The sequence below is a fragment of the Sprattus sprattus genome (assembly GCF_963457725.1).
Source record: "Sprattus sprattus genome assembly, chromosome: 3".
NCBI classification, from domain to species: Eukaryota; Metazoa; Chordata; class Actinopteri; order Clupeiformes; family Clupeidae; genus Sprattus; species Sprattus sprattus.
In genome coordinates this window covers 41067508-41081253 of record NC_137922.1, presented here as the reverse complement: position 1 = coordinate 41081253, position 13746 = coordinate 41067508, and the positions used below count along the sequence as shown (strand labels likewise).

Genomic DNA, 13746 nt, shown 5'->3' with positions numbered 1-13746 from the left:
TTTTGGCACTTTGTGTTGGCATAAGAATAGTCAAGTTTTACAAGACACTCGTGTACTTTATATTGTTTTGAGATAGCTCAGCACGTTTGTAAAAACATTCACAATCATTACAACAAACTATCAAGTACAGTTGGACATGTGGGCAGACTGAAAGGAAAATTCGAAGTTGGCAGCTCTGAAGTTGGTCTGCATTTATGACATCACCTGTCACTTCATTCAGTCGAAGCATTTTGTGGTATTCCATAGAGACAGAGGGGAACGTCAGATACTTCTCTTAAGTGGTTTCATCTTAGAGAAAATGTTTTACACAATCGCTTCCAATTTCTGCTATCACAACAAGGGTTGATTCATAAGAAGAGTAGACCTAAGTAAATCCAAGTTGTTACATTTTGAAATACTGCTTCAACGGCCAGATGGCGCTACTACCGCATTTGTTGTTAGGATTTGTCCTATCCTCGTAAAGTGCAGAGGAAGAAATCCTACTGGAGCACAATACAGCTCGTCTGTCCAGGGTTGTATGCCCTAGAGATACGTTGCTAATTTAAGACAATATAAAATATATAAATCTATTTTGGTGGTTAGATAATTCGTCTGTGCCATCATACGCTTACAAGAGAGGACTCCGGCTAAAAGTTGATTCGATTTGATCGGAGACGTCGGCAGATTATTCAACTTCCTCCAACACAGTGGATTACAGTGGGCCGCGGAACTTGTCCGGCCTATGCGGGGTTTGGTCGACGTTTCATGTCTCTGTAAATCTAGCTCGAGGCTTTTTGCTCGGCCTTGGATATTTTGGTTTAATGGGTATCGGAAAAAAATCAGATTGACAGAAGAACGACTAAATTATTATTATTTAATTGAAAGGTGTCAGTTCACTACATTGCCTATTACCCGTCCGACTGTTTCCATACGTAAATTAATTAGATCCAACCAGTTAGCTAGCTAACTTGTTAGCCACTTCTTTCTTAGCTAGTAAGATAATACAACCATTGGCATTGGATCCTTCCTGCCTCCCCAACGATGGAAAGAATGTCGGCAACCTTTCTAGTCTAACTGTTGTTTTCTTTTAGCATTGTCCGTCGGAAATAGCCATTTGATCTGTAACATAAATTGTACATGTAGCGTTGTTAAATTGTACGACTTTAAGCGTGTTCGATTTTAGCTCATTGGCTTGACTAGCTATTATTTTTAAAGCTAGATCAGTCAAATAATTATGGGGCATGGTCTACATACAGCAAGCCTGCTAGCTGGCTAGCTAGCTAGGTAACGTTAACAAAGTAGCTATATGCTTGCTAACCTCATCTGTTCCGATGGCGTTTAGCCAGCAACGCAAAGGATATGAGAACGATTATGCCTGCGTGTTGCTGATATTCATTAATATGTTTCAGCCTTTCAACTATTTTATATCATGTTGAAAGAGATATTTGTCCGCCCTGGAATTAGCATTGATATAACTATCTGACGTAGCTGGCGGGCTAAGACTGCTAATGTTAAATGTTGAGGATATTATCGTCATTGCAACTACTGTGCTAGCTAGTAAACGTTAGATGAAGGAACAACATTCAGACAGTTAAACGGTTTGATTGATTGTTTGATTCCATTCCGGTCATCTGCCTATCCAAGAATAGTCTTAGTGACCCGTGTTTTCACTTCTTTGTGAATTTAATGTAAGAAACATTACCAAGGTGGCTCACAAGTCGAATAACGTTAGCTGATGAAAACGTCAGCCAACTAGCCAGATTTGTTGCTAAAAGCTAACACATTAGGATTATTTTTTAGCTATGTTGAATCGGGTTATGAAAATTGTCCATTCTAAATGAGACTTGACTTCGGGAACCCAAAATAAAAGATGGTTGAGGAGTCAGTTTAACTACAACTATCGTTAATCCAGTTGTAGCGGTAGACAACGACGTTAGCCACATCCATTTTGTGTACAAAAGGATATTCAGCATAGCAAGCTATCGGGATGTTTGCTAGCATGCTGAAGCATCTTTAGAATGTTTTGATCATTACTTCTGATTAAGTCAGCCATGTGTTGACAGCAAGACAGCTATGTGGATTTAACGTAGAATAATTTTATTGCCGATCCAACTGGTTTTTGTAACATGACTCTACTGAACTGCACTGATGCCGTACTGTCTCCGGCAGACTCTGAAATATAGACAGGACTATTAACGCCATTTTACACAGGGACTCCACAGCGAGTCCAGAAGGTGTTTGTTCATATTGAGACAAGGGAGTGCCTTCGACCGGACCGGGATTTAAAGTGCCTTTAGTTGGACTTGGATTGGTGCAGTGCATTTTGACATGGACGGTCCGAGTCGAAACGGTGGGTGCAGGCAAAGCCGTCGCTCCCGTTCTCAACGCGACAGAGAACGACGCAGAAGGAGAGCAAATCTAGCCGAGCACAGGGCTTCGTCTCCCTCTTCGGCCTCAGACCAGGAGGTTTGCAGGGGCGACTCCTTACTTGGTGCGGCTGGTGCAGAATGTCGGCCTGGTTTCCCTGGTGTCAGGCACAGGCCTCCTCGCCGGAGAAAGCGAGAGTCTGTTTCCTGCGAAGAAGATATAATAGATGGCTTTGCCATTTCCAGCTTCATAAGCTTGGAGGCCTTGGAGGTAATTGTCCTGTATATTTGCTAATGAACTCAGTTTGGAACTGCTTCTAATGTGATAATGAGAAGATAAAGGATGTGTAACTTCATCTTGTTTTCCTCCCCATGTTTACCTGAGAAAAGCTGTTGTTTTGATTGTAGCTATGCTTCTGCTGTGGTTGGAGTTTGTGTTATTGTAGCGCAATGTCATCTTCTTGAACCCAAGGCTTGCCTAAATTCTCTGTGCATGTGCCTAAGAATTGCCGTGAGAGAATCAGATTGTTTTTACAGATGGACTGTTCTATGAAGCCCCCAGAACGTGCTGGTGGGCTCATGGGGAGAGGGAGCAAGAGGAAGAGGGGCCCGGAGGAGAACGGTGGAGGGCCCCTGTCAGAGCCAGAGGAAGGAGCACCAGCCAGTTTCACCACCAGCAGCTGGGATAAATACAGAAAGGGAGAGAGGAAAAGAAAGAGGAAGAGAGAAGATAAGGTGTGGCAGAAATTTAGACACCATGTTTAGGGTTTGGGATGTTTGTTTACCAGTGTGTGGGACTCAACCATTACATTTTGATTGACCCTCAGTCATATTGATCATTTATACTTCTTTTCTTTTTTTTAAGTTGCCAAGTGTCAAAATGTAGAACAAACAGGCATAGCGAGTTCCTTCTAATGTGCCAAACAACCAAATTCCCAACAATGCTTTGTATGAAATTACGCGCATTGTGGTTTATGTAATCCTTTTTGGCATGTGCATTTTATCCCCCATAAGTGAGTTTAACTTTGTCCTACATGATAGCAAAGTCATGTGTTTTACCAAGAAAGTGGTTTAAAGAAGTACCCTTTACTTTATTATGAAACGGCTATGCCGGCACATGCCCTGTCATAGGTTTTAACATACTTGGATAATGTGAATGTGAAGCTATAGATCTGTGGAAGTTAAATCTACTTACTGATTGGTCTGTGCATGGTGACCTCAGGTGCAAGAAAACTTATAATGTTTGGAGAACACCATATCTCTCAATGATGTTGCTAATCATATCAATCCTTTTTTCAGGCCTCTGGGAATCACTTTGTGGAGACAGGATACATTGTAAGTTTACCCTTTGACTTGATGAAATTGCATAAACATTTGGTCAATATACTACAAGCAGACTCTGGAAATAGTTCAAACATACGTAAACAAATGAATGTCAGTAAATACCTAGACCGGTAACATATAGATTTAACTCTTGCTTTTTGAGTCTGACTGTAGCTGTCGTCTAAGCCAGTTCTGAGGAATATTCTAATAATCTTTCCCTTAACCTTTCAGTGTGACACTGAGAGCGATTCAGGCGATAAGGTTGGTGATTATTCTTAAAACTCTTGAGATCAATCCTGTGAATTATGAACATCTGAATTATCAGTATGAGTACTTTATTGATTGTTAAGTAATCTTATTTCTTGTTCTCAGGGTTCTGACAATGAAATGGAACCAATATTCTTCGTCAAGAAAGGTAAACATGGCATGTGGCCTTTTTCTTGCAAATCTTGAGGATTGCTATCTAAATGATATGTCTTAGAATAACCGTCTATTTTGCTCACTTCCGGTCTTTATAAGTGAAACAGAGGTGCATTTCCCAAAAGTGTTACTGAACTACCATGGTTAAATGATGTAGAGAATTTTTTTGGGAAACGCAGTCCAGTACAGTAGCTGTAACGTGAGTTGCTTTCACTTGCAGTGGAGCCAGTGCCGTTGAGTATCGCATCGACTGTCACCAACGGCTGTCCCCTGGTGCCCACTCACTGTCGGGTGCCCCGTCTGGCCGTCACGCCCCGCGTCTCCGGGCTAGAGCGCAGTCAGGAGAGGAGTCTGGACCTGCCTTACCCCGAGCCCCTGTCTACCTCCACCTCATCCTCACTGTCCTGCCTTCCTCTGTCCCACTCCACCCCCATCGCCACCGCCACCTCCCTGGCCGAGCAAATCAACGGCAATGGTCACATGGTGCACCATAGGCTGCCGGAGCGTGGCAACAGCTCCCCTCGGCCCAAACACAAGCCCTTCCTTACCTTCCCATGTCGCCCCTCTTCCAATACGTACAGCATGGGTGTCAACAGCAGGTGTGTGATGGTGGCAATTGCCTTTGTGGGTGAACAAGGGCACATTGAGGTTTACTCTGTTGTGATGGGTTTAATAAGCGTTATTAATGTGATTAATTGGTTAATTAACTTTCATTAGCTGAGGCATGCAAAAGTGTTGGTCATAAGTCAGTGTCAACATAAATGGCTGAAATATGTGCAGTTGTATCTGATCGTGGTTGGGTCTCTGAAGATTGGAAGTAAATATGTAAGAATGTCTGTAGGAGAGAATAGATAAGAAAGCCAGTAAAATTTCCTGTGTCTTATCCAGCAGGAACAGTACCTCAATTAAGCCACCATCTTCCTCGATGGCCTCGTCCTCTTCCATGCGACCTCCAACGCCCTCCATTGGTGTGCCCCTGCCCCATGGCCGAGGCCCAGGGGCCACCGGATCTCACCGTCCCCCATCCCGCCCCAACTCTCGCACCTACTCCCCTGGTCTTCCCCCTCCACCCCCTCTACTACAGGTGTCCAGTCATTCAGCAGCAGGTAAGGGTCCATGGCTATCACACGGCCGCCCAAGTGGGTGTATATGTGGCTACCAGACCCACTCTCCAATAATTGTTTTTAAAGCGAATTGGATTGTAACTACAAATTGCACATGGCTTTAATAGACTGACTGGCTATTCATTTCCCATACTTGCTAGATTTCTGATACGTCAGGTATATTTTGTATAAACAGCCACACCAGGGTAGGCATGGGCCAATTTATGAGCTTATTGCTGCTTTCTTTCCCTTCCCTCCGTCTTCCCACCCACAGACCAGGACCGGCTACGTCAGGAGCTGAACTCTCAGTACCTGGCCTCTCAGGGCACGGAGCGCGACGGCCGCTCGTCAGCCCCTGGGGCCAGCAGCGGCTCGAGCTCCACAGGCCCCTCGGTGTCCAGCGCCACGTCCAACAGCACCACCAGGCCCTCGCAGGCCCAGCCCTCCATCCAGCCCATGTCCTATCAGTTCCATCAGCACAACCACCAGCACCAGCACACGCACACCCACCAACACTTCCTGCACCCCACTGCACAGGCGCCTCCTCTGGTGAGCTTTTACTCCACACGCATTCTATTGCCTGCTTTAGGGTGTGTGTGTTTTTGGGAGCGAGTCAAAACATTTGCTGTGAAGAGTGTTGATTGTCTCAGGGTTACAAGGTTTATTTTGTGGTAGTGATAAAGAAACAATTCTGTGCCTGTTGAGGTTAGGAAAGGTCTCAAGTCTTTTTCTCTTTTTTTTTTTTTTTAAACATGGAATGTGTAGATAAAAAGGGTTTCTCCTGTTTTCGGAGAGTCTGTTAAAACTACTATTCCATAGTGTAGGATCTTATTCAGTTTTGGCATGCATGCTTAAAAATATTTTACCCATTTGGTTTTAAATATTTTCGTCCTATTCCTTATTCTGTTGAAGTACATTATATCATGTCTGTGTTAATTTCTGATTAAAGAATCTTTATAAAAACATTATACACACTGCACTTGCATCGACTTGGAAGCTTGCCGATACACTATGGCCTTTGGCCAACAGGCTCAATAGTAACATTCAATTAAACTTTTTTTTTTTTAACCTGAAAATAGTCCAACTGTTTGTTGTACCCCTAGTGATTAAATTAACACTGACATAAACTGGTATGTTTTAAATGACTGCATTAACTTCATGTCAAGACATGTTGACTTTTGCCTCTGTTTGAACATCTTTTTTGTTGTTTTAATTCTTCAGTTTGACAAGTATCCAGCGACGAAGATGGAGAGCCTCTTCAGGCACCCTGTACGTATCAGCCACAGACAGGTACAACCTTTAAAAACCATGACTGCAGAGGCCCTAGGACCTGCCTCTTGGCCATCCTATCCTGCTTGACCTTTCAGTGGCCATTGGCATCAAAACATAGTCTGGAAGTATGTGTGGATCTTAGGCACTGTCATGTTTTCTTATGTTTACAGTACTTTCCACAGTATCCACCGCCGGTGCCAGGAATCCAGCCAGTTATCCCACCTACGGGTCCCTTCAGCTCACTGCAAGGCGCGTTCCAGCCTAAGGTACGTGCTCCATTTTCATTCCATTCTGTTTTAAAGTACTTCTTGTTTTATGTAAGAGATTACCAGGAGAGCCACACCTTAGAGAAGCTTCAACCGGGGTTTTTTAAGAGCAGGCAAAGTGCACTAGCGGAGTGCATAGACCGCTCTCCCGCACACGTACACCTGGGGCAGACACCTGCCCAGAGGGCATGACATTTGTCCTCATCTGACTGTTTAGTGTAGAGATAAGGTTGGTCTGAAACCAACTATGCATGCTACACATAGGCGTGCACTTACACAGGCATATATATATGTGTGTGTGTGTGTGTGTGTGAATTTATGTATGAACCACAGAATATGGATAATATGTGTTCAATAATACGTCTGTTGTAGAGTTTGATCTTCGCTATCCCAGTTGGATTGAATTTACATTTGAGTCTTTGGAGAGCAATTTTTTTCTATTTGTTTTTTGTTTTCATTCGTCAGTGAACTTGTTAAAAAGAAGTGTAAAGTGCTAAAATTGACAGCTTGTTGCCCTCCAGGGGGCGGCTCCAGAGATGACTGCTCGTTTGGGGGTCATCCCCCCCCATCTGCAACCCAAAGATCCACGGGTAAGTTGTAGATAGTTTTGCTGACAATCTTTGATGCCCAGTGTCATTAGTTGGATCAGGCTTGCATAACTACCCAACTGAATTCTGACTTCCTTCTGTATTTGGGTTCTGGATCGTGTTGCATTGTGTTCTGTCTTCAACACCTGTTTGACACCTGTTTCTCTTTGTTTTCCCAGCTCACAGACCCATTTACAGCATCGCTTAAAGTCAGTAATGTAAGCAGCATTGTCCTTTTTATTTCCAAATGCTGTGATGCAGTCTTCATGAATGTATTGATGTATTAATTTTTTTTTTAAACATTACAATGCTTTGCAGAATTAATTGAATAAGCACATGCTATAAACCTAGGTATGCACTACCCCAAATAAGTAAGCTACACATGGGCTTGCAACTTTAGCCATGTAGCAAATTATATATAGATCTGAATAATAGATTTACAAGGTGTTTATTGTTGTATTACTGTCAGAATCCTTAAATGCACCTGGATTTGCTGGTGCCATAGCCTTTCATTGCCACTGAACAACATTTTTAATTTTTTTTTTCATCTCCATGTTTTCCCCCTGGTTTTGCTGGAAGTTTAAACACCGCATGTGTACACATAAAGTAAAGATGTCTAGTAAAGGTGCATCCCATAAAAGTAGAAAAAGATGTGCTGCTTAACAGAGTTGCCAGTGGTATGTCTTGGAGGGCAACCCGATTGGGTAATAAATGACAGGTGTCGAGCTAACAATCTGGACCAGTCACCTCTGATTAATTAAGTGTTTTGACCTCTCTGTGAACAGAAGCCTGGAAAGTGGTGTGCCATGCATGTCCGTGTTGCTTGGATGATCCTCAGGCATCAAGAGAAAGTCAAGGTCAGCCCTTCAGTGAGCAGACGTGCCTGAAATTAAACTTTCTGTGGCGTCTCTTTGAAATGTTCTGCTGCACTTGCATTACACCCTGCCTACAGATTGTTAATTTTTGATCAATTTAGGGCAGGTTAGGCAGTTTAAAGTGTTTTACACCCCAATGTCTTTGGATATCTCTCTCTCAGCTGATGCAGGCAGACCCGCACAAGCTGGACTTCCGTAATGACCTGATGGCCCGTCTGCCCGGCTCTGGTGGCATGAGCGGATTGGGAGGTTTGGGGGTCCTCGGAGGAACTATACCCCCAACCCATGACCTCACCAGACCGGGCGGCCTGTTCGCAGCCAGTGGTGGGTATCATCCAAAGTCCCCGCCGTCCAATACAGCCAGCTTTCACCTAAGCAAAGAGCTTAAGAGCCTGTACTGTCTGAAAGGACACAATGCCTTGGATACGCTTTTAAATATAGAGGGATTGAAACCGAAATGACAGAGGTGGAAAATGACCACCCTGTCAATAGCCTTTTCCTGAAGAGGTCATTAAATGCCCTCCCACCAGCAGTGCTGCAGTAGTGTATCTTGTCTTGTGCACAGTCTCTGTGTGAGCGAGGCGTGGGGAGTTCATGTGTGTGTGTGTGTGTGTTGACCCCTGTGTCCCTGCAGGTGGAGTCAATCCAACCTCCTCCCCGTTCATACCACCATCAACGCCCCACTCGTCTTTCCTCAGCCCTGCTGCCCATCTGGGTAAGCCAGCAGCTGTGTCAGTAGAGTTGTTTGACTGTAACCATTACCAGCCAGTCACAGCCTTCATCATGTTTCTTCTTAAAAAAAAACAAAGCAAAAATGAACGACCCATGAATCACACATTGTTACAACATAGTTTCCCTCCTTCTGGTCCACAACTGATGTTTTGTTTACCCTGTAGTATTTGTGACTTTGTTTCTCTTAGTCTCAAAGATCAGGTTGGAAAACTGCTTTCCCTACTTATTTTTAACACCGATGCATCTAGGGCTTGAAGGGTACATAAAACTGACACAAGTGTTTGTTTTAGATCCTTATGGGCGTTCACCACCTTTCACCCCGCTGGGAGCACTGGGGACGGGTGCTTTTGGTGGACTGGGAAGCCCCACGCTGGGTGAGTCCAGTTGATTTAGCTTCCTGTGAAAGTACACAACACTTGAATTGATACAGTCCCTTATAAACTGATGCGGAGGTCTGTTTTCTTATGGAAAAGATAGGGTAACGTTTTAAATGTTTCATGAATACAGGCCTTGATCCAGGCTTTGTGGAAGTATGGTGATGACTGTCTCTAAAGTACTCAAAGTGTCTGGAGAATCTTAAATAAAGTCCATCACAAGTCTGCAGTTTTCCATTCAATTTCTCTGACGTATTTAATACAGGAGTCCTGATAATTGTTGCCATGTGCCAGGAACACAAGAACACTTTAACATGCCTACTGTCTCCTTTTCTCTTGCTTTCCTTCTCTCTCCCCCAGCAGCTAGCTCTGTGTTTGGCCATAAGGACGCTGCCACTGGTCCCGCAGTAGGAGGAATGGGGAACCCCCACGACCCCTGGAATCGCCTGCATGTGGCCCCTCCATCTTTCCCCTCCGGTCCTCCCTGGGCAAAGGCTGGAGAGAAACGGGATGAGCGGGAGCGAGGGAAGGAGCCGGAGAGGAGGGAGGTGACCCACATCAAAGATGAGAGAGACAGGTAAGTCTGGCTTGACGGCGTGTACTAGAAGGTCCCTTCCTGCTCTGTTGTTAAACGCTTGAAGGCTATTTAATCAATTCCATTTTGGTGGGTTTCATTTGAAGCACAAAGGCCTTTAGGAATGCATGTCACATTATGTTAAATTTCCTCATGCAAAAAGGGCTTGCTGTTTGTTTATTTTGATTAGGTGCCAAAAACAAACAGGTACAAGACGTTTTCAAAGGAATTTAAAATCTAGGAAAATAACATGTACAGTCTGTGGAATATTATAAGGCAGTTAAAGAGTTTTTCCCTGAAGTATGGTTTTCCATTGTGCTGTTACCACTTGTTAACCAGGTCTTGTTTTGGTTTGCTCCTTCTTCTCAGGGACAACATGCTGTATGGACGGCAGCCTATGAGGATGTCCCCAGGAGCCCCGCCCATAAAGCAGCAGCAGCAGCAGCAGCAACAGCAGCAGCACCGCAGCAGCACCCCCATCTCCCACATAAACGGCCTGGGGGCCTCCCTGAGCAGTAGCGGGGGCCCGTCCGAGGGGCCCAGTAGGGACCGGGAGAGGGAGCGAGACCGTGACGTCGACAAGCGACCACCGCACTCCTCCCATCAGTCCTCCAGGCAGCCGGCGGTGACAGCGTCTTCCTCTGCTCCAGACAGGCCGCGCTCATCCTCCTCCTCCGTCCTCACCACCCCGCCACCCAACTCCACTTCACTAGCGTCCTCCCCTCTGGACCACTTCCCACGCCACGCACCTCCACAGCTGCCGCACTCCGTGGGCCCTGAGCCACACCACTCCTCCCAAAGAGACAGCGTTGGCCCGGCCTCCTCTTCCTCCTCGTCCTCCACGGTCACCTCTCACCAGGCCAAGAAGAGCGACCGCACCACCACTCCCGTCTCCAAGCCGCCGCCCAACATGCTGCTGCATCCCGTAAAGGTGAAGGAGGAGCGCAAAGAGGAGCCGATGCCCCAACACAGCTATGAACGACCCAGCAGCCGCCAACACCAGCATCACCCCTCCACACCTTCCTCGGGCTTGTCGCTGACCCCTACACCCGGGGTGCCCCTGCCGGCGCTTACCCAGCATCCCCACCCAGCGCTGCTGGAACGCTCGCGGGCAGCGGCCCTCGAGGCATATCTGGGTGGTGCGGGGGCCGAACGTTTTGTGGCCCACCAACACATGCAGCATCAGGCCCACTCACAGGCGCCCCACCACTACCCTTCCTGGGACCAGTGGCGGGAGCTGGCCGCCCAACAGCAGCAGCAACAGCAGCGGCGTGAACTGGCTCTACGGACCGACCCCCACCTGGCCCTCCGCTCAGACCCTCATCTGTCCCGCCTGCTGCAGCACCAGCAGGCCCAGCGGCTCATGGAGGCTGCTGCAGCCCATGCCAACAATCACCACGCCCAGCGCGTGGCCACTCCACCCAACTCGTCCGCTTCCGTGTCAGGGCGGCCAGACTTCTTGATCGCGCACCCCTTCGACCGCCCGCCGCAGGTGGGGGGTCCCGGCGGAGGTCTGCTGGATGAGGAGCAGCGAGCGCAGATCCTGCGCGAGGACTTTGAGCGGGTGCGCTACTTCGGCATGCATCCCCACCACCACCATCACCCTCACCCGCACCTGTCCAACCCCCACCTGCACAGTCCGTCTCACGCTTCCCACCTGGAGCAGCTGCACGCCGGCCTCCTCCAACACCAACACCTCCACGGACCAGGGGCTGCCTCATCAGCGCATCACCTGGGGTTGTACTCGCGCCTGGGTCACCTGCACCCATCAGCACACATCCCCAACGGAATCCTGACCAAGACTCCTGCTGGTCTGGTGGGGGCGCCCCCTCCCCTCATTCCCTCAGTGGCCAGCCGGGCCTCAACGCCCCCGAGACCTTCCAGACTGGGTGGGGTGGCCGAACTGGCACTGTTTAGCGCCCACAAAGACGCTGAATCCAGATAGTACAGGGAGGAAACCTGGAGATCAAGGGAAAAAATTACTATTTTTTTTTCTGTGCTGAAACTATTATTTTTCTCTTTTTGTTTTCTTTTGTTTTGTTTTGTTTTTAGCTTTTCTCCCTGCAAAAGGGAGAAGTCTGTGCAGGAAAACATGCCTCACCCTCTTGGGAGGGTCAGGTTGTGGACAAGAGAGCCTTATGGAGGCCGCTCATGCATTCACTGTGGTTTCTTCTATCAGTGCAATTTTAAAAGGTACTCTGTTAAATGTGCTCACGGTTCATAACTGTTTAAAAAAAAAAAAAAAGGCCTGTGGTTGATTCAGAGCATATCCATTAACTGTAATGTAATGGAAAGAGACCTATACATGTCATTTTGGAAGTTTTAATAATGGAAGGAATGGACCTGTACACATTCAGACGTAAGTGCACTCTTGTACACAAAATGAGGCTCTACATCTTCCCTTAAGTGGTGAGTGGGTGTATGTGAAGTGCAAACAAAAAATAAAGTGTCTATTAAATTGGCAGGGAGATTAGGGGAATATCTGCTGTTACTTCGGGTTTTCAATAGCTCAACAAAACAACATTCTTGTATGTTTAAAGAAAAGAGGAAAAAAGCAAAAGAAAAAGCAAATAAATGCAGAAAAACACTTCCTTTTAAGTTTTCCTCCACCTCAACAATCACATCTATAACATCCAAAATTGTCTTTGTTTTAATCCTAAAGCGTCAATGGTAATATAACCTGTACACCTTTTGTGGGTAATGTTTTTTTTTTTTTTTTTTTTTTCAGAAACAGGTCTCCTCATCTTCCTCTATCCTAGCTCTGTGAGAGTGAGCTGGACAAGAATATAGTAGTATAGTAATATTGCCTTTTTAATTGTTATTGTTAACATTAATTACCTTCTATAATAAATATATTCACTGTTTATGTTATATTGTCATTGTTTCAGGTATTATCAAATGCACTCCCATGTTAGTCATATGTTAGAGATGTCCCTGATCCGACAAATGCAACGCCCCCAGAGCTCTCGCGTCCATTTCTTGAAATGTAATGGCTTTGAACTGAAACAGGAACAGTCAGTGTCTGGCTTCTTTGTCACTGAGTACTCTGCTTAATATTTATACTTGAGACAATATGTCTAAACTGTATGCGTGTGCGTGTATGTGTGTTTATATGTTTCAATCATGACAGGGACTTAGAAAGCCCAAAGGCGACTGTGATGATTAAAATGCCTCGCGTGATGGATGGATTGATGCATGGGACATCATGTGGACGAGTCAAAAGTTAAAAAAGGAATGTGGGTCTTGAGCCTGTATAAAAACAGGACTGAAGGGACTCCCTGACATGGAGAACTGGACATTTGGGGCGAATTATTTGAATAAAACTATTTTATACCTTTTAAACCATGTTCCCCTTGAAAAGAAAACCACAAAGATTAATTATTAAATGAATTGTTGGTTATTTACTTGCATGGTGGTTCTTTTTTTTTTTTTTTTTTTTAATTATATATTTTATTGTGACGATGATACAATTCAGTGAATCAAGCATTGAGAGGTTCATAAACCCTTTTACGTACTCAACCTTGAAAGTCCCAACATGCTTGATCTAGATAATATACATCTCGCATTATAAAAGAGAAGGGTTCAATGAATACTGCACAAAAAAAGGTTCAGCATGTCACTCTGCTGATAACCTGGTGTTGCAGATTGCCACAATCTATAAATCATGATGGGAAAAAGATGATAATCTTACTCACAAACACACTCTGAAGCCAATTATTCACATCACATTATCCAAATATCTCCATGCCTGTTGGCCATCTTTCAGCTTTTGTTGGTTTAGAAAGACCCACAAGCTGAAGCCAATTATTGTAAGATGTAGCTCCATATAAACCAGTGCATGGGATGGAAATGTACTCCACATGGCTCAGCTTTAC

The 13746-nt window shown here is 45.4% G+C and overlaps 1 protein-coding gene across 5 annotated transcripts; it reads left to right on the top strand.

Moving 5' to 3' along the window:
- The first annotated feature begins 514 nt into the window (after positions 1 to 514).
- On the top strand, positions 515 to 13220 carry fbrs (fibrosin). 5 transcript variants are annotated; one of them, XM_080835122.1, is made up of 18 exons: positions 515 to 2616; positions 2901 to 3080; positions 3645 to 3680; positions 3900 to 3929; positions 4041 to 4083; positions 4309 to 4687; positions 4977 to 5194; positions 5466 to 5740; positions 6413 to 6481; positions 6634 to 6729; positions 7251 to 7319; positions 7496 to 7534; positions 8102 to 8185; positions 8353 to 8515; positions 8826 to 8906; positions 9214 to 9297; positions 9658 to 9874; positions 10241 to 13220. In XM_080835122.1, exons 1-18 carry the CDS (start codon positions 2308 to 2310, stop codon positions 11814 to 11816), a joined length of 3948 nt encoding a protein of 1315 aa, XP_080691248.1. In that variant the 5' UTR covers positions 515 to 2307; the 3' UTR covers positions 11817 to 13220. The 5 variants fall into 5 exon arrangements, with proteins under 5 accessions (XP_080691248.1, XP_080691247.1, XP_080691246.1 ...); XM_080835121.1 differs by having other exon boundaries at positions 2883 to 3080; positions 8102 to 8173; positions 9661 to 9874; XM_080835120.1 differs by having other exon boundaries at positions 2883 to 3080; positions 8102 to 8173.
- Positions 13221 to 13746: the final 526 nt, after the last annotated feature.